General features: G+C 37.8%; 2 protein-coding genes across 6 annotated transcripts in view; one reads left to right on the top strand and one right to left on the bottom strand.

Moving 5' to 3' along the window:
• Ten-a (tenascin accessory) overlaps positions 1 to 23861 on the top strand; it is a 169324-nt gene that overhangs the window by 33091 nt on the left and 112372 nt on the right. For 3 of the 5 annotated variants that reach the window (XM_036819892.3, XM_036819894.3, XM_036819893.3), the window contains one exon: positions 11545 to 12131. The exons of the other annotated variants lie outside the window; for them this stretch is intronic. In XM_036819892.3, the coding sequence (XP_036675787.2) occupies positions 11986 to 12131 (146 nt within the window). In that variant the 5' untranslated portion in view covers positions 11545 to 11985. The remainder of the gene's footprint in view (positions 1 to 11544; positions 12132 to 23861) is intronic. 5 annotated transcript variants of the gene reach the window in all.
• On the bottom strand, positions 16728 to 17962 carry LOC108005303 (uncharacterized). Its single transcript, XM_017068513.4, has 2 exons — positions 17331 to 17962; positions 16728 to 17274 (listed from the first exon to the last, which is right to left on the bottom strand). The coding sequence occupies exons 1-2, from the start codon at positions 17863 to 17865 to the stop codon at positions 16823 to 16825; spliced, it is 987 nt and encodes a 328-aa protein (XP_016924002.2). The 5' UTR covers positions 17866 to 17962; the 3' UTR covers positions 16728 to 16822.

The following is a 23861-nucleotide window of genomic DNA, read 5'->3' on the forward strand; positions in this document are numbered from 1 at the left end:
ATCGATTGATTGGTCAGCTTGGGTGAAAATATACGAATGTGTAAGATGACTGGGCGGAGCAATTGAAGTGCGAAACCCGAAAGAGGCAGCCAAATGGAGCGAAAATGCAAAGGAAAACCAAATGTTAAAAGTTTTCGCCGAATTTTCCCAATGTTTATGCGCGCGATTTTAAAGAAGGCTTTTTCCCAGAATTTTGAAAATGAAATGTAGGAATTATCTTAAGATTATTTAAAGAACTGTTGATAATCCTAGATATCTGCAAAATATTTTTCTAGTATTTTATATCCTTGAGTTACATTTTTATGAGTCAATTTGTTTTTGTTTTGTCTTGATATTAATTAATTATATTTTTATTATCCCAGTTTATTTCTCGCAATATTTTTTTAAGCCAACGCATAAACGCCTTTGGCCCATCGAACGCTTTTCGGCCATTTTGCTATTTTTATTTAATTTCTTCTGGTTTCATTTCGCTGCAAAAGATTCAGAGCAGCACAAATACAGATACATTTTTACGGCCAAGCGTGAATTGCTCCCCGGGGAATTGGCGTTCCATTGGATACACTTCGATTTGGTAGATTTGACAATGCGCAAAGTGTCTGTATCTGTATCTGTATCTGAAGCAGTAACTGTGTGTATCTGTATATGTGTATCTTGCAGATGCTGGGCATTTCATTTCATAGCATTTCATTTGAATTTAGTGGCCGTAGTCGGCTGACTAATGATGAAAGTGTGACCCAAGTTTTGGGGCCATTTGCAGGATTCCAGCGTCTTTTGGGCAGCGGTGGCAATTTATTACAAATAATATATCATCCCATCCCCCAGCCGCATTTTATCCAATCATCCCAGCGGCTGTTTGTCCAAGTTTTTCGGTTTGGCATATTTGTCAGTGTGGCATTACTAATTGGTGATTACGAGCGGAAGTCGACAAAATATTTTATGCTCTTATTTCTATTTTGTAAACATTTTTCGCTGTCGAGTTGGGGTTCTCCGGGGTCGTAAAAAAGTAAAGGCGGCAGGGCAGGAAATTCAAGTGGCTAAAATTAAATCGAAAGCGCTGGGTTAAGATCTGCTGTATCTTCATCTGGCATATATGTGTATCTGTATATCTGTATATCTGCATATCTGTAGCTGTAGCTGTATATCTGCAGCTGATGTGGCTGCTTTTCATCAATGGACTTGGAATATCTGGCCGAGTGCCAATTATTGTTGCACGTTTGTCTCCCGGTTGTCAAGAAGTTGTGAGTTCCTCGGGCCAACTGGGCTGCATTTTTCCCTCTCGCAAAAATGTTCATTCATTGCAAAATGGCAAAGGGAATGGAAAGGGGCGCAAAAGGCAGCTAATGAAAATGGAAATCAACTTGCCAAATACACGAAGAAAGTGTTTTTCATATGGAAATGGTAATGCAAATGGAATGGGGGGAAAAGTGCATTGGCCGCCTAATTGCAGTCCGCATCCGAACATGCCAATCAACACCCCAGTTGTTGCCCTTCTTCGCCCCACCTGTCGCCCCCCCTGGCCCCGCCCCCAATACGCTCATTTGTCAGATACTTTTTCATTTGTCAGATACGTTTTTTCCTGCCTTTTTTTTTTCTAGCCACGAGGTGTAAGTGATTTTTGGGGCGGAAAGTCATTTAAAAATACTGAACAGTACTCACTATTAAATTGACCATTCAGTAAAGAGTCTCTAGCTTTCACATCAGCTAATACAATATTGTTTTAAAATACTTATTATTTTTAAATTAAAGTTTTCGAATCTATTAACAGGCGAAGAAAAGCTATATTTGTATATATATATAAGGAAACTTAACAAATGATTTCCTGATTTAATGTTTAAACAATTCAAATACCTACTGCATTTAAGGATTAATTTTAATGAGTAATAGTTAAAAAATATATACATTAAATGACTACATAAAAATGAATTTTTAGGTATTTGTTAATTGCAATTTTTAGAACATCACCGATTTTGGGCCCAAAACATGTTGCATCTGTGTAATTAATTCCAAGAAAATCTCAGCCAAAGTATCTCCACTTCTTTTTCCCCCTTTTCATATTTCACTTAGTCACTTTTTCGTGTATAGGTATTTGTTTTTTTTTTTTCGTTGGCAACTTTTGTTTTATTTACCATGCTCATTTTATGGGCTGCATCTTGGGTTTTTCTCGCTTTTCCTTGCATTTTGCCCCCGTCGTCTTTGTTTTTGTTGGCTTTTAATAGTCGCCCGGCGAAAAGGAAAATGAGAATGGGAATGCCGGCCTGTGTCTGTGATAATTATTATGGCGCTCTTGACGCCTTTATTGGGTGTAAAACGTTTCGCAGGCGGTCGCCGCGGATGGATATGCAGATATAAAGATCCACAGATACAAAGATACAAAGATACCGATACTCTTAAGACCCGTGGATCCCATCTCATTTCGAATGCAAAACGATCAACGGCGATAAGCCGATCAAGATCTTAAAGCCAGTTACAAGGTTTTCAAGTTGCTGGGGGATTGGATTGAAGATGGGATCGTATCCGATCTTGGGGATCCCAAAGATATATTTGTATGCCCCCTTTATAGCTGTTGTTGCACCGTTAACGATCCATGTGTGGGGCCTTTTTCGAAAATGGCTTGTTAAAATGCAACAATGTTGCCGGTTTACTGATGCGGAACTTTCCTTAGATTAACCCCCCAGTCCCAGACATCGAATCCATCCAATTTCTGTGCTTGCCGAAGCGACAAATAAATGTTAAAGTCTTTTACTGATTTGTGTCTCTGCACAGAGGGAAAATATGTGAGAATTTCGGGTTGTTTTTGATTAATAAAACCCAAACAAGACATTTTATTTTGATTACAAATTAATAATATAAATATATATAACCAAGACATTTTATTTTGATTACAAATTAATAATATAAATTTATATAACATTGTATTAAATGTTTTATAACAAAATCTATCTTACATTGGTAAACTGTCTTCATTACCATAATTGTTTTTTAATATTCAAATGTTTTTATAAATTTTATAATATTCTCATAATATATTCAACGAGATATATCTAGTTAGAAATACATCTTATTAAATATTTGTAAATTGTTAGATCATAAAAAAGTGCTTTTAAGCTAGAGAGATATAGCCTGATAGATTGAAATAAATACTCATTTAGTCAAGAATATTTCCTAGTTTTTTCCAGTGTAGTCTGGCCGTGTGGGTGGAGGTTCGAAATTGGGAGGAAGGGGTGGGAGAACAGCAGACAACGAAAAAAGGGTTCAGATGATCATCATCACTCCGGGGCTTGGTTTCTTGCGTTTTGGGTGTCTTTCGTGTGGGCAGATCGTCGTGGATCCGATCGGATCGGCAGATGCATCCCAACGCTCTTTTTTTTTTTTTTTGTATTTTCCTAACAAGCTGTCAGTCAGTCTCAGCCCTTTTGACGGGTTGTTTCGGCGGGAAATGTGGCGGGGGGAAAAGTGTCAGCCGAAGAGGAAGTGGAAATTAGCTCGAAATCGATGGGAATCATTGATAGATGTGATGAGTTACACAATCGACTGCCCAAGTGTTGGCAAATGGCTGGGGATTACTTCTTTTTCCAAGAGGTATCCACTGTGGGAATGGGAATTTTACATGTTCACCCATTAAGCTGTTTAAACTCATTAAACGTTGATTGCAATGTTTGTAACGAAGGCCAAAATGTGATTTAAAATTGGTAAAAATTAAGCCATAAATATTTATTAGGCTGGGTTTAATAAAACGGTGTGCTATTATCGATTTGTTGGTGGGGTTATTTGTATAATTTGTAAATAAAGTCAAATGGGCGCCCTGTAGCTAATGTTATTTAAAATGTAGGATTTAAATAAGCCATAAATGTATATTTGCGTGGGATTAATAAACGCTACACTGTATTATCAATAAGGTTGGCAAATAGTAATTTCCATTTAAGCATAAATATTTGATTTATTTTAAATATATTATGCTTCGCGGAGTTTGGGTTTTCTGCCCTTTCTTTTTTTGAGATTTTTTTTTCCATAAAGGCAAACGACAGAAATTGCCATACAACATTTTTCACTTATCCCCCATACATTTTCCTAGCGCCCCCTTTCCCGAGTGGAAATCTCCCCGCCCCCTCCCCCTGGAATTTCCCCGTCCCTCCCAGCTACTCTTGAGTTTCGGCGCTTTGCTTTGTTAGCTTAACTTTATTTTCTTTTTTCTGCTCCTCCGTTAATGTGCGAGATGCAGATACAGATACAAATGGGTGACCATGTGTGTGTTTTGGGCTTTATGAGCGCATATCGCGGGCTGAGCTGCACCGAAACAAATGGATTTAATTTGAGAAATATATATTTAAATAATTGGATATTTATTGGCTCTTTAAAAGAGGTTGAGATGAAGTTATATGAATAAATATATATTTATTTATTAAATGTTCCCGTTATAAAGATGATTTCTAAAGTTATTTACATAAGAAAGCATCAAAAGTGTATACCATATCTTAGAAAATATTAGAAAATTTTAAATTTGTTAATAAGATCCTAACTGATGCTGGTTTTTCTCTGTGCACTAAGATAATAATCAAAGACACGACAGATTCAGTTCTGTTCCTTTATTCCATTTATATTTCAGCTTCAGTTGGAGTTGAGTTGGGATACACTTTGAGTTGAGTTGAGTTTCGGTTTCAGTTCATAGGCCGTTGTAATTCCCCAGAAGCGCCCCATATATCTGTATCTTTACATTCGTATCTGTATCTGCAGCTGAGTCTGTAAATGTATCTGCGTGTGTGCATAAGATATTAGCATTCTGTGCGTTAATGCTTTCATCTTACAGATACATTCTGCTTTTTTCGTCTGCCGGCTTTTTGCCTGCGAGTTTATTTCATTTTCAGTTTCATTAAATAACAAATTGCTCTTTTGTTGTGTGTGCATGTGTGTACCAGTATCTGTATCTGTATCTGAGTCTTTGTATCTTGAGCTTAACTTTTTTATGATGTCTATGCAGGCTTATATGTGTGCACTTTACTTTATTTTTTCTATAATAAAAAGCAGGAGCAGTGGCACAAAAAGTAGAATAAAGGAAGTTCAAGGGAAGGTTAAGGAGACGCGGCTCAAAAAAAAGTTTGTTTGTGTCGCGTTTCTATTTTATGCTTTCAATAAATATTAACATTTTCTGAAGAAAGCAGGGCAGTAACCTTCTTCATCATCTTCCCACCCACATTTTGCCCAAAAAGTTTTCGGCTTTCTTTGTCTTTTGCCGTTGTTAACGTTCCGGGACTTTTGTTATTTTTAGTTTAGTTGACGCACATTTTTCATGTTTATAAAATGTCTTCAAAGATTTTAATCTCATTGAAACGCCCCGGGATGCCTCCGTTTTGCCCATGATAACTTATCAACGAAGGCTGAAAACCTGGCTTCTGACATGGCCAAAAGGAAACCCTGACATTTGACGAGTGCCAGGCTGTATGTGTGCAAAAGCTAAGCAAAAGTTTTCCCCATTTTCCACCGGAAAACAAGCATAAAATCTCCATGAAGCTAAGAGCTCATAATCAAGACCGCAAACCCAAAAACCAAAACCCGAAAAACCAAAGGCACTCAATCATATGATTTGTGTAAATTCATGATTGCTTTTCTGTAATAAAACTATAATTTGGTTAACTCTTGGGATCTTAAATCAAAGTTATACACATATATGTAGTACCCTTACTTTTATCTGAAGATCCTAAAACTAAATGCGGGTCATAAACCCATGAGTACGTCTTGGAAATCCTTAAAGGGGAAGTCAATCGGCAGCTGTGTCTCCGTATTTTCGTATCTTCTGTAATTATGTAGGTGTGAACACTCGCCCTGTGACATGATCATCAAAAAAAGAAAAGGAAAAAGAAGAGCAGAACGACCCGGGCCATAAATTTAAAAGCAATAAAACTTTCAAGACAAATAAATGCGGCTTCCCCACTGCAATTGTTGCTGCAACACCAACATAAATCTCGAGGCACGCAAAATATTTAAACAAAAACGAGAAAGGGGGAATCATTACACCCTGAGACGCGTGCGTGCGGTTTCTCGATCGCCTGTATACAACACCATATATATCCCACCATATCCCCCGTACCATCTCCAGACCTTGAAATGCACAATGGATGTAGGTATATATATATACTTATGACAGGGGCGTTAATTTATGTGAGACTGCAAACGGGGGGGATACCAACTTTCTGGGCGATCATGTGCGTCATTGCCATTGAGGATTGCCGATCTGATGGCGTGCTGCATCTGGAATCTGCAATCTGAAATCTGGGATATGGGATATGGGATCTGCTATTCATTCGCCAATGGAATTATCAAGGCGGTTCCGCATTTATAGCCACTATAATCTGCCTCAATGGCCAGTGTCTCTGGACTTTACTGCATTCATCACAGTCCATAAGTTCATAATCCAGTTATGGCTCTATGGAATATGAATCTCGTGATCTTTCCATTTTCTTTTCCTAGTTCTCCCCCTCCTCCCCAAATAAAAACAATCAAACAGATTGCTCCCAATTCCATAAACGAAACGATCGTGACAAGAGCTTTCGCTGCAAGTCCCATGATTATTTTGAGTGATCTTCTTGGAAAAAGATACTTGAACTCGTCGAATCTTCGGCGCTGGGGAAAATCTTCAGCTGGAGAAATGCCAGCTGTTTGATGCATCATGATCTTGTGTGACACTCGCCACCAATGGCTTTTGGCCAATTAGCTTTGGCCCCAAATCGAATCCCCCAAGTGGCACCCCCAGCCTCTATATTCCCCATTCACCCTTTCCAAAGACAGTGAAAAAAATTAGATATTTATAAGGTAAAAAAAATTTAAGAGGGATTTGAAATAACCAATTTTAACCTAATAGATCAGTTTATTTTTATTTTTATAAAATAAGAAAGATGATCTGAAGACATAAGATATGTATTTTTGGTTAGGTTAATAATGAGTACTAAATATTTTGTATAAAATATTAATGATCCCAAAATCTCAAAAATATTGATTAGTTCATTAATGAATATTCAATTGTATAATATATAAGATATATGAAAAATATCTTATAATAAGAATATAAATTCAAATGGGGATCCCCCTAATGATCTCAGTGTGCCTTAATTATTCGAGTCTGTGTTTGGTTGTTTATCTGGGCAAACATAAAACAGAAAATGAAAAACCAAATAAACGCTAATTGGAAAAGCATATTTTATATGGACTGTGCGTTTTCGTTTCTCCCCCTGATTTTCTGGGGTCTCTTGCCGGCGTTTTCCCCCACAAGATCCCCTTGTTCTTGTGGCACGCACTTCCCACTCATAAAAACTGGAAACATTTTTCGGAGAGAAATATGTGCTCGCCCCGTCGACCATAAAAATGTTGTTGGGCAACCCTTTGGTTTTGTCTACCAATTTTTTTTGAATGGTCTGGAATGGGGGAGGGCGATGTCAAATGAAATGCCGTGTTGGCCATCATGATTACTTTTGACATTTGTGGCAAATGTTCGAGAGCCGGCATACTTTTCTCACTCCCGGCTATTTATAAATAATCAAAAATTGTTGACACAATTTGGGGGAGGGGGCCAGCAGATTGGCTTAGACGCCATTTAATTGTTTTATGTTCGTAGTGTTCGTAGGGAAATAAAATCAATTTTAATTACATTTAGTCGCTGACATTTTGATGGCTGTCAGGCAGCGTAAAAAGGGGGGAAAGCCAAGGCCCTCTTCTGGTTTTCTTTAATATATATTTTTTTTCTGACGAAAACCAGTTCTGCCCAATCCTCAATCCCCAATCCCCAATCCCCAATGCTCAATGGTCCGTTTCGGTCGCAGTAGAAGTCCAAGTCGAAGACTTCGGCTCAGTCTCAGTCCCAGTTTAAGTCCCAGTTCCAGCTCTGCTTTTGGTTTCCTCTTAGTTTCTTGTATATTTTTTTCTTCCTTTTTTTTTTTTTTTCTTATAAGCTGCATCCTAACGAAAACCTGGAAACTTGTCGTTGTTTTTAGTCTTTTTTTTCTGTTCAACAGAGCAACTTGCTGCGAACTCGTTTGGTAGCATTTTGGGTGGGCGAGGGGGCAGGAACGGTTCGGTTGCGCAGGCGGAGGGGCGTCGACATGATTTGCACTACAAAACAAAAAATTTTTAAGGAGCAGTCGCTCCTCTCTAAACGCACTGTGAAATAGGGGAAAAAACGGAGGAAAATGGCAAAGATTTAGAAGAAAAATAAAAAATCTTGGGATTGGAAAACATGTTTGAGTTATTTAATTTGCTTTAAAAGAGGATTTTTTTGTTATTAGATTTTCTGTGAATGCTCTCAGACTTAGATTTTATTCTGTTTTTTCTGTAACTATTATTTTTAAAATTAAATATTTTATATTTGTTGGAGTTTTAATTATTTATATTTAAATAAATTGTTCCAATGGTTCAATTATATGGTAGAAATATGTTTATCTTATGGTAATCATCTCAAACTCTTTGATAATCATTTAAGTAATACAAAATTCTTGAAATTTAATTTTTTATTAATAGTAAGATAATTTTGACTTTAATTTTAAAAGGAGTTTAACAAATTGGCATAGCCTTTAAAATATTAAACAAATATTATCTTCTTCTGACAAAAGATATCCCTAATTTTCTGTAAAAGTATCACTCATTTTCTGTAAATATGATAGTTTTTTTGAACCTATTTTTCCCAGTGTAAATCCCTTCCCTTTTCGCTGCTGCCTCTTTTTCGCGCTGCATTTTTCGCGTAGGCCGCGTGGAGTGCAGCGAACTTGGTAGCCAGGCCGGAGATTAATGCGCTGCCAGCCAAACTCAGCTGGAATATTTCTGGGCAGCTGGGAAAACGGGGAGCGGTCTTCGTGCCTTTGGCCAGTAAATCTTTAGCTGCTTTTCGGCCTCGGCCAACAAGTAGATTTCATATCAGCGCGATGCGTTTTGGGCCAGTAGATATTTTTGGCCGGGAATTTCCGAGAACTCATGCATGGAGCCATAGAGCAGGCCATGAGGATCAATCATAGGAATGCTAGGGATTTTTCACGAAAACATCAATGAAATTTCCCAGTATCTGCAAGATACACTTCAGAAGATAGCAAAAGAAGGAAGCTAAGAAGATGTTAGATATGAAATGGCGAAGCAAAGCTCTTAAAGAATAAATATTTGTAAACTCTTATCAGTTTTATATCGAATTTCTATAGATAAAATACAATTCTGAAATAACAAAAATTTATTTATGTAGGAGTAAAAGCAATGCCCATAATTTCAGTCATTAAAGAAACCATAAAACATATTTATATCGCAAAAACAATAATAATACCCCCAATGGACGTAAAATCCTTTCACAATCAATTAATTTATTTTCACAATTTATCAGCGATAGCCCAAAAATATTTTTGAAATGCATTTAATATTCTCTGTATTCTTTTGGGGCATCAAAACAATTCGACTGCAGAAATTCCAAAGAAATATCCAAAAATTATTTCGTTTTTTCGGTCGTGGTGACGACATTCTTTTCACCCTTCTCTTAACACTTGTCATAATTTGTTCGTATTTCATTCAGTCGTTTTTTGTATTCGCTTTTCGGGCAGTAATTATGCGATTACAAGCTTTTTTTCGATTCGTTGGATGCGTGTTGTTGAAATATTGGAACAACAGCATTGGATTTTTGAGACCATTGTTTGAGTTCTATTATATTGTTTTTTTTTTTGCGTTTCCCTTAATGAACGTGAAATTATTTTCGTTTATGATTGAAAGTATTTCATTAGCTGCCGCTGCGAGAAAAGATACGTGTGAATGTATCTGTATCTATATCTATCGAAGCATTCGATTCGCTGGCGCGGAATGTGCTAGTTCATTGCGTTGTGTTAATTAATGCGCCCTAAAATCAGTCAGTGGTTCGATGTTTGATTAATGGCAAGTTTGCCAGGGTAGCGGAAGATACATTTGTATCTATGGCTATGCAAATGCAGCAAGGAATTGACCATTTTGCGGTGGAGACGCTATTGTTGCAATTGCACTGGCATCCGCGTCTGTATCTGTGTCCAGGGGCGTAGGCTGGGGATTCTTTTAGGGGGGTCCTTTTTTTTTAGTTTAACATATAAAATTATTTTAATGTCGATCAACCAATTTAATGGCTATAACCGTTGTGTTTAAGGGGTCTAACATTTAGTTTTCATTTTAAATTATTCCTAAAAATAATTCTAATCATTAAATGATCATTTATAATATTTTAAATATTCGAAAATATTAATCTCATCGATCAATCAGGAAATCGGAATCAATATCTATATATCGACGATATATATATTCGAAAACCCCTTTTCCTCAAATAAAATCCTGCGTGCGCCACTGTCTTTTTTTCGTACTTTCCATCTGCATCGATGCATTTGCATCTTTGCGGTTCATTTGAGGTGTTTGCTGACTGTTCAAGAGCCTTTGGTACTACGACTTCTTTCTCCAGTTTGCCCTTTCCCTGGGCATCTCTCTTTTGATTGATTTTGATTCACTTCGTGCCCGGCTGGGTGTTATTCAATTTTTGTGCCATATCATAAATTTAATTTGAGATGAAAATCCCAAAGATATGCCGCATTATCCCGAGCCCGTGCTGGTCCATTGTATCCCACAGATACATAGATACAGATACATTTCGATCGCCCGGCCACAATAACGGATTACATTTGAAATTGTTTGGCATTGGCGCCCGCTCCGCAGTCCGCAGTCCACAAGCCCAAATCCCCAATCCCCCCAACTGAAATCCAAAAAAGCCCCAATACCCCGCCCCGTCCCAAGTGTTTTTCCAATATTACACGATGACTTTGAATATTTTTGTCTGGGCACATCATGGGTGGGATTTTGTGATTAGAGCGATACACCAGTACCAGTTTCCAATCGGATAAAGAGGGCGGCAAGTGTAACAAATATGCTGGCCATTGGCAGTCGGTCGGACATGGGACTACACAACCTACAAACTGCCAGATACCAAAATGGAATCCACACTTATTCTGATTGTTTGCCCAGCAGCTCTCCTCCTGGTTCTCCTCTCGGTTTCCAGCACTTGCCCCCGTCCATTTGGCTGGTGGAAAACCAGTTTTGGGTTATTTGAAAATGCTGAACCCGGGCCAAGAATGATTTTTGGTTAGCATTTCGGGAAATCGATAGATATATTGTAGTGCGGTGTACAAAACGGGGGAGATGAATACAGATTAGGCAGATGAAATCGCTGTTACTTGGGGGGGAAAACAATTAACATTTGCTAAGCGGTATTAGGAGTGATTCCACAGCCGCTGGCAAAGGGGGAAATTAGGAGAAGGGGTCCAAAATTTGATCTTAATTATGCGGTTAAAGGGATGAATTTGAAGGATGATTAAATTATATAAATAAAAACAATGAAATATATTAAAAAATAAAGAGAACAATAAAGTTGGGCTAATAATAAAAGGTTATAAAATAAATAATTAACACTTGAGAAACCCCAAAGGACATGGTAAAGCGTAACGAAAGGTCACAAGGTTGTTGTCTCTAAGACAACCCAACTTAATTACTTACATTTATATATTTTCCCCACCCATTTAGATCCGAAATAACCAATCAGCAGCCATGAAAAAGATCTAAAATCCGTATAGGAAAAGGATAACGGAGACCCAGAGCGAGTGGAAATCCGAAAGATAGGGATTTCGACGGAGGCACTTTCATCGGATCGAGGCAAATATATTTCCATCCGTGGGTGGCAATGCCACCGAGGCCCCTGTGGGCCCCCCCTGCCCCTGCCCATGCATCGAACGGGGTGCAGACGACTCGCGATCGCCGCTGAGGGTTAAATCCTGCACTTGCCATTAACAATAATAATAATAATAATAATAGTTGTAATAATAATAATTAATAAGCGACAAGAGCGAGCGCCACGCAACGAAAACGCCACAGAAAAACAACCATAATTAAATAATAAATAATCGACATAAATCGTGAAGTGAAGTGCACTCTCGCACTCTCGGTACAGTGAAAACCAGACACAAAATGACTATGAAATCGATGAAGTACTCCGATTGTGATACCATCATGGATGGCTACAATCCGGTGCCACCGCCCCTGCCCCGCCGAGTGCCCCCCGTGCGAAATATCTACGCTGAGCCCTTTGCCCACGAGCCGAACCATTCCAGCAGGTAAATAATACATTTAATGCACTGAGAAAAATTCCCTTGAATTCAGAAAATATTTCTGAGTGCAGTTAAGCATTTTCAAAGGACAAATATGCTAACGAAATTGCTCATCTTAGCTTGTAATTTTGAAATAAAAATTCTTTCCCTTCTAAAACTTAAATATTCTGACATTAAATAAATTAAATATATTTTTTTAATATTTAAACATATAGTTTGATTATTTACAATTCGTCTTTTGGGCCAGAAAAAATTATACATATATATTCTAGTTCAAAAGAAGAGTTTTTAAGAAGTCATTATGCTCTCTAAGTATAAAATTAAAAATCGAAATTATAAAATACTTTGTAGATGCCAAGTAAGAAACATTTTTATAATATTTCCGTCCAAATTTTTTCATAACTTGTATATTCAAAAATGTTTCTGAACCTTAAAAATTGCATACATATGCCATTAAAAATCTTAAAATTATGTTTTTTATTTCTGTGAAACATAATGCCATGTTACATTTTATTTTTCCTAAGTGTATTCACCTGCACACCTGTGCAAATAATTGTAATTAAGTCGAGTGTCATCGCGAATTTACAGCGCCATCAAAATGCCAGGAACAAAGGCAAATGGCGATTATGCACGGGTCAACTCGGGTCAACTGTTTCGAGAGCTGTCTGACTGGCATGGCCATAAAATCATTGCCAAAATATTGCCACAGATTTAAGACTTAATTAACATTTGAGTCCTCGGGTCTGTTTCGCTGAAATGCATATAACAATTTGAAAATAAAGCAATCCGGGGAAAACGCAAACGCAAACGTCTCTGGCATCTCAATCTTCATTTGAATCGCAAAATAAACCAAAGCGTGGTATGAAGTGCCTTGAACCATAATTAAATGGCAATTTCAATAGGAAAATAGAACTTGCAATTGTATCTAGTGCTTTGTAAGTGTTTTGTATCATAATTGGACGGTTTATTTTTCAAGTATCTATAGCCATAACAAGAAGTAAATGAATTTATTTATTTATTCTCAGGTTAAAAGGCAATTAGAAAAGTAAACTAAATCAGGGAAAGTGAAGGTTATAGTGAAAATAAAATATGAGTCATTTTAGCAAAACCAAAACTGTTAGACAAATATTGTTTTATAGAAGAACTTAAAATATCTTAAAACTAGTTAGTTTTTCTCCCAGTCCATTTATAACTTTTGATTACCATTTGACTGTTGATAACTTTAAGTTAAGCCAAAAGAGATGCATTTAATGACGAATGCAATAAAATACATCCGTGACCCAGAAAATATTTGAACCCATTGAGATTGGCCTAAGAAAACCCAGTTCCTTTATTGCCGTGTCACCTTAAGGTGTTGCCTTGTTTTCCTTTTTCAAAAAACTCCATTCTTCGGCGCAATCATCCCCAATTCAAACGCAAGAAACTGGAACACAATTGCAATAAACGCACGCCTCGATGAGTAGCTCCTATATTTTTTACCCATCCGTAACTCTTTCCCCATTTTTTTTTTGTCCATCCTCCCACTCATATGCCACAGAGTTGCATATTGAAAAAAGGAAAATATGTGTGTATGTAGATGGAGGAGAAGAGCAGATGATAAAGAAATGTCCCATATAAAGCGGCGTGAGTCGAGTGTACAATATGCATTTTCATATCTGAATAAATAGACAGGCGAGAGGTGCGGAGTTCTCACTGGGATAAAATACTTTTATATATATATATGTATGTATGTATATATATATTTATATATGTACAGCCCACAACAATGACCGGGGGGTGAGGGGGCGGTAACGAGGGCAGACAGATGGAAGAGCTTACGAGGACGAGCTCACGAGGATGAGAATGTGGATGCGGATGGGTTTGTGGATGAGGATGAGGAGCAACAACGGCCAAGTGGTAACCAACAGTCAGCCAACTGATACAAGAGGCTGGATGCACAGCAAAAAAATGTGGAACCTATTGGTCACCCCTTGGGGGCTTTGTTTTGAGCAAAAGATTACCAAAGTGCCCTAAAAATATATGATATTTGGGCATTTCATCTTAAATAATTCCTATAAAATGAAAAATATTTTTGAAACAGCAAGAATAATTTAGTAACAATTTCAGTTTAAATTTTGAAAGGCTTACACATTTTTACACCTAGAAAAATATAAATTAAAATCTTTTCGGAAATATTACATTACATATTTTTGTTCTTATAAGATTACTTTTACACAATATATAAATTTTTCCAAAGTCGGAAAAAAAATTTTTTTTAACTTACATTTAATGATAGTTTTATTTGTTTTAATTTTTAATAGATCAAAATATTACTTGAATTCGTCGAAAAAGTGTGATATTAAAAAAATATTATTTTAAAACAATCATATATGTGCTGTCTTGTCTCGAATTTAAAACCAGTTCGTGAAATTCTACATATTCTTACACCTAAAAATATTTCCAGTGGCTTAAAATAAAATCATACTATAAGCCCTTGGCATTTCAAATTTTAAGGAAATACAAATAATTTAATCTATGAAATTAGAAAAATAAATTTGTAAGAAATCAACAAAAGTTAAAAGCCTATTCAGACTTAACAAAAATAAATAGTAGTATATTTTTCGCCCCGTGTAGTGGGCGTTTGGTCGCGTGGGCGTGGCTGTGGGCGGGTTTCGGCAGTGCGGCGCAATATGTTTGCCTGTCAGTTTCATGCATTTCATATCGAAAACCATTCGTACTTTTACTTGAGTGAGTTTTATGAGCAACGAGCCGAGCCTGTGCGGGGATACACACATCCATGAGGATGCTCCACTGGCTACATTGTATCCTTTTTCCAGCTCAAAAATGGATGGGGGACCTCGAGAGGGGGGGACCATGGCATCAGTGGCCCCGTTTATATGCATAGTTTTCGGTTGCTCTGCGATTGCAAACTGCGAAGTGGGTTAGATTGTGTTCCGCTGCCTGTGTTCACTCAGCTTTTATATTAAATGAAAATTCCAATTACTTTTTATGGGACTACCACTACGGAAAGCGGGGCATCGGAGGGGGAAACTTAAATAGTTAAATTCCAAAGTAGAGAGTGGGAAAAATAGCACTGTCCTTGGACAGAAAATACCTTTACTCGTTGTTCCCCCTATTCTAAACCATTTGAATGTTGTTAGAATATTCTGAAACTGCCATGGGAAGATTGTAAATATGTTAGTTTTATTTATACATATATTTTTGAAAACCTAGAATATTATGCACTTTTCTACCCTTGAATGTCAAAGTTCTCTCGCATTTAAGCTGCACGAATTCAAAACCGAAAAATTACAATAAATATTTTTCCATTTCTCCTCTCTTTTTTCGCCACTTTTAGGTAAGTTATGGAAACATTCTGGCAGCCCAGGAATACGAATGCGAATGGTACTATGTATATATATATGGTTGGGGTATGTATAAATATGTACATGCATATTTGAGGAGCGAGGGCAGGAAAAGCGCCACTGCAAAACTTGGAAAAGCCGGGGGAATTTAATAATTCAAGTGGCCGGGCGAAGGGCGAAGGCCTCTCTAATGACCTACTTGAAAACAAACAACAACAGTAACGAAAAAAGTATGACTACCCACCGGTGAACCACCCACTAGAGCACCACCCACTCTCGAACCACCCACCATCCACACATAAGTAATTTGTGTGCTCGTGTGGGTCAGGTGGTTTTTCGGTAGCCAGAAACTTGTTTAGTTTTCGGTTTGGCTTAGTTCAGTTTTCAGTTTTCCATTTTCTATTTTCTATTTTCAGCTTTCGACTTGACTTGCAAGTTTAGTTTTGCACTTCAAGTGCATTTCACTAACAAAAATCCCACACAAAACATAACCTCTTGACCCAGTCCAATCAATAAGCCCCACCACTCATCTTTCTTAGGTCCGAACCCCCCTTCTCCTCAACAAAAAAAAAATCGTGACGAACATTATGATTGAAATGCCGAGCTTCATATCATTTCGTTGGACAAACAAGTCGCACAAAAGTCCGAAGTGGGAGACATGTCATACGTATAGCATATATATACCATACCATACCATACCCACTCGATGGTATTCTTATGGCAACTCGATTTTGCTCGTTAGACAACATTTGTTTCGGACAGTTGGCAACTAATTTGTTTTGAAATGGATGTCTAGAGTGTCCTCGACGACCCCCAGGACTTCACTTTGAGGCCGGGGACCAAGGTTCAGGGGTCAGCAAATTGAATAAAAAAGGCACAAGACATTCGGAGAAAAGGAGCAGGCAGGCGAAAATGCCATGAACATGTGCAGATTTTCTTTCAGCCCAACCCCCGGAAAATAAGGGGACCCTCTTCGCTTGACAGTAAATATTATGCCACATTTCTGATAGATTTCAACAGGGAAATTATTATTTGTTGTTGATCCCTTTAAGCCCTTTCTTAAGAATTCTCAGTTTAGGATTTCTGCGGAAAAATATTCCAAGCACTTGGTAACAACAAAATAATAGATGACATTCCAATCGGAATAACCTTGTTTTTGTCTAAAATTTTAATTTAAATATCTAAATTACATTTGTTTTCTTTAAAAATTAAAAATCGTTAAATAAATTGGATGTTATGCAAATAAAACTACGGAGCCTTGGTATTTTATGTGTGTATTTAGTGAAATAATGTGGCCAGATCAAGTAAAAGTTTTAGTTCCAAGTTTCGTAGGTCTTAAAAGTTAGGAGGTCCTTAATCCGTTTTCTTTTCGGGTTCATTATCATCGACTTCCCCCACATTCGCTGAACATTCGGCAATGCCAAATGGAGGTAATTCCAGTGATATTCCTGGCAAATCCATGATTAAAGGGGCGGACGCAGTTCCTATTAAGTCCCCGAATAAAGATCTAGCACTTGGCAGATAAAAATTTGGATCTTGATCGGGGTTTAAAATATCTTCGGAAACTTTTGAATCATTGGTGGTGTCTGGATTACTTGGTAAAATAGCAGGAGTTGTGCCTGCAAATTGGGAATCCATAAGGGTAAAAAGTTCCGGAAGGGGTACCGCCACTTCGTCTATATCTTCTCGATCCTCAAAATTTGATCTTTCTTGCACCAGAGTTTGCAAATTGGAGCCCACGGAAATAGATAGTGCGGATTCACCGAGCTCGTCTAACAAATCCTCTCGGGTATTGGATGTATTATCTATAAATAGTATATATAAAATAGATAGCAAGTGCATCCCTATATAATTTATTTACCTAATGGCTTCCTATGTTTAGTTTTCTTTAACGAAGGTTTAAGATTTCGCCGATTTCCCTTTTTCTGCAAACTCTGGGAACTATTTGCCCTGGGTCTTTCGTTGATGGTTAGACTTCTTTCTGGTGGTTCGGCAATTGTCACCGATTTAGTGGAACCCCTGGGCTCCAAACGAGCAGATTTTAGCGAGGTGGTAGGACCACCTGATGTATCGGTGGGATTTTTGGCTATGGGACTACCACTGGGCACTGGAATTGCATTGCCAGGAATGGGGGCCACTGTCTGCCGAAGTTTTTTATTTTCGGCAAAAAGAAGAGCCCTTAGATTCTTAATTTCATCAATGAGCTTCGATCGGCGCTCTTCCAACTCCCTCAGTTTCTGATGTTCACCCTCCAAGCTGGCAAAAAGTTGGGCAAATAGGGCATTATTCTGTTCCCGCTGGCGATTATGGGCTTCCAGGCGATCTGATATGTTTAAAGAATTACTGGCAGTGTTCTTCAAACTTTTGTTATTCTCCTCGGGTTTCTTTTCGGCCATTTTTGAGTTTAGACTAGAGCTTGAGGTCCTCGAGGGTTTGCCCTGTCCTGAAAATTTGGAGTTTTGCTTTCAGTTCCGGTGATGTGAACGATAGAGCCTTAAAAACAGAACTTAAGCACTGACAGTTTTGTCATGGGTTATGTATAAAAAACATTTTAAATTAATTTATTAAAAAAGACATTGGTTAAATGGATGCAGTATCCAACTTTTTTTGGGCCGGCAAGATAGCCAGTTTTTATTAAAACATTGGTTATACCAAATGACACGTTTATCCTGACATTACAATTTTTCCCCCAATGACAACATTTTAAATTGATAAAGTCACAAAATGTGCCCCTCAAAAAAGTGCAAATAAATCGGAGTGCGATTTTATTTGCACTCCCTTAGCTGCCATTATCCCGGCCTTTTAGCCACTCTCAAATTGGTCGAACTATTAAAGTAAAAAACTTTTTAGCTTCTGTTTTCTGTTTTTCCCCCCAACGAACCCACGAATCGGTACCATTTTATGCGGACTCTCATATTTTGGCAGACAAACTTCAAACTATTGTTGTGGCAAGTCAATGAACTGGCAAAATCGCCTAATATTTCCACACTCCCAGACACTTGTCTTTTTTTTTTTTGTTTTTTTGTGTGTGTTCTGTTCTGCTGAGGAGGAAAAAGGAGTTTTCCCTGGGAGCTCCGTGTTTTGTGCTCTGAATGGCCAAGTATATTAAAAGTCTATTTCTTTTGGCAAGACAATAAAGTAGCGCTGGGATATAGTGGTGAAGGACAGTGGCTCACCCTGCCCGTTTTGTTGTAACAAAGGGACACGAAGATGAAGTAGGAGCCGAGTGTAGGATTCAGGACTCAGGATCCTGGGATCCTGGGATCCCGGGTCTTTGGCAGTGGGATGAATGAGCCCGACTGGCGGGTGGCTATTGTTCTACTTCGCGAAATAGCTCACATAAAAAGCCAAAGAACGACGGCCATAAATGATAAAAAAAAAAAAAAAACGAGGGGGCAACCAGAAAAAAGGAGGCGGAGAAAATTGGTGGAAGCCCAAACTGAACCCGAAGTGGGGATAAATGACAGCCAACTGGCAGCCAGACAGAGGCGCTGTGAAAGGGGGGTCGGTGCTGGAAAAAAGCGGTCCAGAAAAATGGGGAGAATCCCGGAGAAAGGAGGACTCCAGAAGACAGAGGCGCTGTGGAGAAAAAAAGGGCCAGTAAAATGGAATAAAATGCCAGGCCGACATCGACATTTTCCCGCCCCAAAGACCCCCTCCCGCCTCCTACGCCACTGTCAATTCCGACGACGTCTACGAGGAAAAGGGTTAAAAATGTTTCATTGCCTCGACAGGACTGCGAAGACAACATATGCCAATAATTTACGCAATTTAGACAAAGTACAAAAAATACAAAAAAAAAAAAACGCCCAAGATGGGGGAAAAATAAAACAAACAGAAACGAGAGAAGACATGGCCAGAAAAGCCTAAGGAAAATCCATCAGAACAGGGAGTTTTGGGTGCGCTGTGTGTCCAAAAAACCACCCAAATATACAGCCCATTTAACCCCTACCCCCCACCCAGAAAAGCAAACGGAATTGATGCTCAATTTTATATTTAAATGTTATTCAAATTGTGTCACATTTCTCAGTGTAATGGCTTGGAATTGTCTGCAGAAAAAAGGGTTGCCCCCAAAGTTGTTGTTTTCGAATGTTGTGGCTTGCTGGAGGAACTCCTCACCAATTGCTAACCCCCATTTTATTTATCGACTGCCATTTCTCCCGGGGTGTACACAAATATATAGAGACATATATAGAAGGGATATGGGAGAGATGCCTTAGAAATGAGCGATGCTCAGGCGATTTAAATGCGCTAAGCTAATTAGCTGTGGCCAACAACACCAAGAAGTTGGCCAACGCAACTGACCCTCAAAGGTTGCGTTTGCGGAAATTGCGTCATTAACAGCCGCTTAGTGTGGTGTGTATGGTAAATAAATACAATATACCCTATAAATGCACAGCCAAGGTCAGGAAAATAGCACTGAAAAAGGGTTGCTAATTTGGGAAAATATAAATCGAGTTTAAAGAACATCTTTTGAATCTCAGAAACTTTTCTTAGTGAAAACTTGTTTTACAATAATAGAACTCAAATCTTTTACGACCCTATGACACTTGCTAGATATTTTCATTAAGGCCTTATGACACTGAACATGATTCTATGTATAAATAGTTCAATAAATGTGAAGATGTTCACCCCTCTTTCTATAGTTTGTCATAACTTTTTACAATAAATCCATTCAGTTAATCAAAAATCAAGCAAGTAAAAAAACTGAAGGGAAAAATCAACATTTTAGAAATTTATATTTATTGTCATGTTTATATTTTTTAAAAATAAAAAATCAGGTGAGATTGTTAAAAATCAAGTAAGTGTCTTAAGGCCTTCTTCATTTGATCTGTTCTCTAAGTTAAGCATATAAAATAAATTACACAATTATATTTGCTGTTTTCCCTCCTACTGCTGAATCATATCCAATTCCCAGCGCTATTATCATGACCGCAGTCGTGTTTATATTATATATCCACACCACGCGTCCGCTGGCGAAACATTAACCCTAAGACCTTTGATTAATGCCGGCTCAAAAGACACAAAAAGGGAAACGAACAAAAAGCGGGGAACAAAGTCTCGTAATGAGACTGCCATTCCGATGATATGACATCTTGTTGTTTGGGTCCACTCGACTGGAGGACTCAAGGACTCGACCGAAAGGACCAAGGGACCGAAGGGCCGAAGGACCTCTTCTCTACCGTATTTTGCACCCATCTCAATTACAGTCCTTCAGCGGAGAGTCATCTTCATCTTCATCGCCACAGCCCCCGACGAATAGTTGATTCCTTTGGTCATTTCACCTGCCCTCCAGGGGTAACTTTCACAAGGTGAACTCCTTAACCTACTGCCCCAGCCACGCCCACCTCCGCCTCTGCCGCCCCCTGCTAATGATGTCCAATTCAGTGTTCGATCCCACTTCCCCGGAGGCCAGAACAAACGAAAACAAATCCGAGGCCGAGGTGGACACCGAACTACATGACATCTGGGGTACTAAACATTGAGAGGCCAGTACATCCTCGACTGCTAATTGGACAAGTGAAAGTGAAATGGGGTCCTAACCCCAGGCCTTTTATTCCCAGGAAAAAGAACCATTCGATGGTTAGCTAATCGTACACTTTGCAAAATAAACATGGCCCATAATTGGGTTCTGGGGAAAAAAAGATGAAGTAGGGGTGCGGGAAAATATGTTTTATTTAATTGAGTTACAAGGCTTTCTTGTAATTGAAAAGCCTTTGTGTTTCCTTTAATAAGTGAAAAATGTTACTTCTCTTTTATTTTCCTTTTGATCTTTATATTGTGGGTTTTACAATGCTGCACAGATATTTATCATATATATATACAGGTTTTTTTTTTATTAAATACATTTAAACTAATCCCAAACAACCAAATAAACATTTAAAATTTGTAAGTATATTTGGATTCAATATTCAAAATTTTCTTTTTACACTCACAAAAAATCTTCTTTCAAAAATAAAACTTGGCCCAAAAGTCTAAAAATATTAGTATAGTAGTAGATTTTTCAAAAAAGGTTCTTAATTTTTTGTTTACTTTTGAAAAAGTTACAAAATATAAAAAAGTCAAAATCAAAAGGTATACTTAAGACCGTATTCTCAAACTCATGTTTTGTATCTTGTTAGTTAACTGCCAGATAAAGTAAACATGAATTAATTAGTTCAAAAAAAAATTAAAATAATATTGAGCAACTAAATATTTTGAAATTAGCGAATAAACTCGTTGACAAAATAAAACATACCATTGAGAAATTATTCCAAAGTGATATTTCTGTTTTTTAGACCCCAAAACTTTTTTATAGTTAAGAGGCAAACTATTCCTGTTTTCTCTAAGTGTAAGCCCGATGCGGAACTGCTAATAAGAAGCACTCCTGCTCGACTAATGCCAAGTCAAAGGGAAAAGCTCTCGCCGCCCTTTCTTTTTAGTTTTATTTCTCTGTTCCTGTTTCTATTTCGGTTTCAGTTTCGGTTTCAGTGTCAAAGTCAGAGGCCGGGTCAAAGGGCGCATCAATGCTACTGAGCATATTTTGCGGTCGCCTTGCCTTGCCCCCAACCATTGCCATTTTCCAGCTGCCACAGAGCCCAGCTTTTCCTTACAATATTTTTTCCTCCTCTTTTATTTTTTTTACATCTTTTTGAGAACTTTCTGTGTGTGCCATGATGCTGCACAAAAAACTTCCGACAACAATTCTGCAAACGCAAGCAGGAAAACATAAATCTGGCTAAAGCTAAAACGCAAACTTTTATTTAAAAAAAAGGAGGAAAAAGTCAGGGGCAAAAAAGAAGTGGAAAAAATAAAAGGAGGAATTTTGTGTGAGTGCGTGCAAGTGATAGAGGGATTGGATAAAACAGGGACGACGAGTGCAGCGAAGAGGTCCCGAGTTTTAAGATTGGCCCCAACTTATTTGCCGGGGGACTCAACTAGGTCGACTGGGAAAAGGTGCTTCCTTAAGATAAAATATGGGAAATAATGAAAAAATAATAGTATTCATACATATCGCAAAGCCAGAAAATGAAGTCTATCATAAAAATAAAGTAATCTAATTTTTTAATTAATTAATGAAAAATTCGTTCATTTAAAAATAATATAATAACCAGAATTTATAGATACTTTTATTAATTTAGGTATTTAAAAAATATATATCTCGTTCTTATCTTCACTCAATTTTTCGCTTTACGAACACTTTGCCAACACTTCACTAACACCTTTCCAACACTAGAACATTATTTAAATATTTCTTGTAAGATTTCTTTCGTTTCTATATTTTCTTTTGAGGAATCTCAGTAGTAGGGCATTATATAAGCTTCTTGAATGGCCCAAACCGCGTTTTGCGATGGACATAAAAATGCGAAAACAAGCTCTTCGCCGCTTCTACCAACTTCTTACCAAAGAGGGAAAGAGAGGGGTGTAGAATGAGAGAAAGAGAGGGAGATACAGCGAAGTATCTTGGTATCTCCTTTTTTTTCTTTAAGCAAATGTCCACATTTTGACCATTTGAAATCCAAACAGGCAACTTTTATGTGTGCTCCTTTATATTTTCTTCTTTTTTTCTGGCTACGTGTGAGTGTGGAACAGACTTTGGCTGCCATTTCGACTTGAGCTTGAAATTTTGCAACATGCCTTCGACATCTCTTGGGTATTTTTACGACTATCACAGACGGTCAAAAGACTGACCACAAAAGCCAAGGCGCCCAAGAGCCGCGACTTCAAACCCCTCCCCCTGTCCCTTGTGTTGGTTCTGGTTTTGGTTCTGGTTTAGGTTTAAAGCCAAGACCCAGAGCCAAATAAAAAAATAATACAAAAAAAAGTGAACAACAAAAAGTAGCCAGCTCCTGCCTCAAATGGATTTGGACAGAAACAAACACACAGAGCCAAAATAAAAATAAAGGAAGCATAAAAAACAGATACAGAGCGAGAAAAGGGGGTTGGGTTGTCAGTAGGAGAGGAGGGGGGTGTACTTCCATGATGCACGTGATGCGATTCCTCGCTGGCTTAGAAGATACAAAGATACAAAGCCAAACAACTAGAACAATCAGTGCTGCCAATTGTGTTGCACCAAAAAGTAGCCAAATCAGTTTAGAGTGGGATGAAGATCTTAAGATTTTTATTTAAATATTTCTTTTATAAGAAACTAAAGTGGTTAATAATAATAACCCAGTCCGTAAGCTTTGAATGTCCCTGAAAACTTTCATAGGTCCTTGGAATTTATTTTTCAAATATTTTCATTTAAAGAAAGGTTAGAAAAAGGTTAATGTCACACAATTACTTAACAAAATATCTTTTTAAAAATATAAACAAGGATTTTTGGAATCCCCGTTGGCTATAAAAAGGCCAAGAAACCAACTCCGAGGACTAACCTACGTCTGCGGCTACATTCGATTCGTTTCGAGAAGAA

The sequence above is a fragment of the Drosophila suzukii genome, chromosome X (genome assembly GCF_043229965.1).
Source record: "Drosophila suzukii chromosome X, CBGP_Dsuzu_IsoJpt1.0, whole genome shotgun sequence".
NCBI classification, from domain to species: Eukaryota; Metazoa; Arthropoda; class Insecta; order Diptera; family Drosophilidae; genus Drosophila; species Drosophila suzukii.

Excerpts from the sequence above, each read along its gene's own strand:
- LOC108005303 (XM_017068513.4), bottom strand. The coding sequence starts at position 17,865 with ATGGCCGAAAAGAAACCCGAGGAGAATAACAAAAGTTTGAAGAACACT. Across the intron at positions 17,275-17,330 it reads TAAACATAGGAAGCCATTAG|ATAATACATCCAATACCCGA; the intron begins GTAAATAAATTA and ends TACTATTTATAG.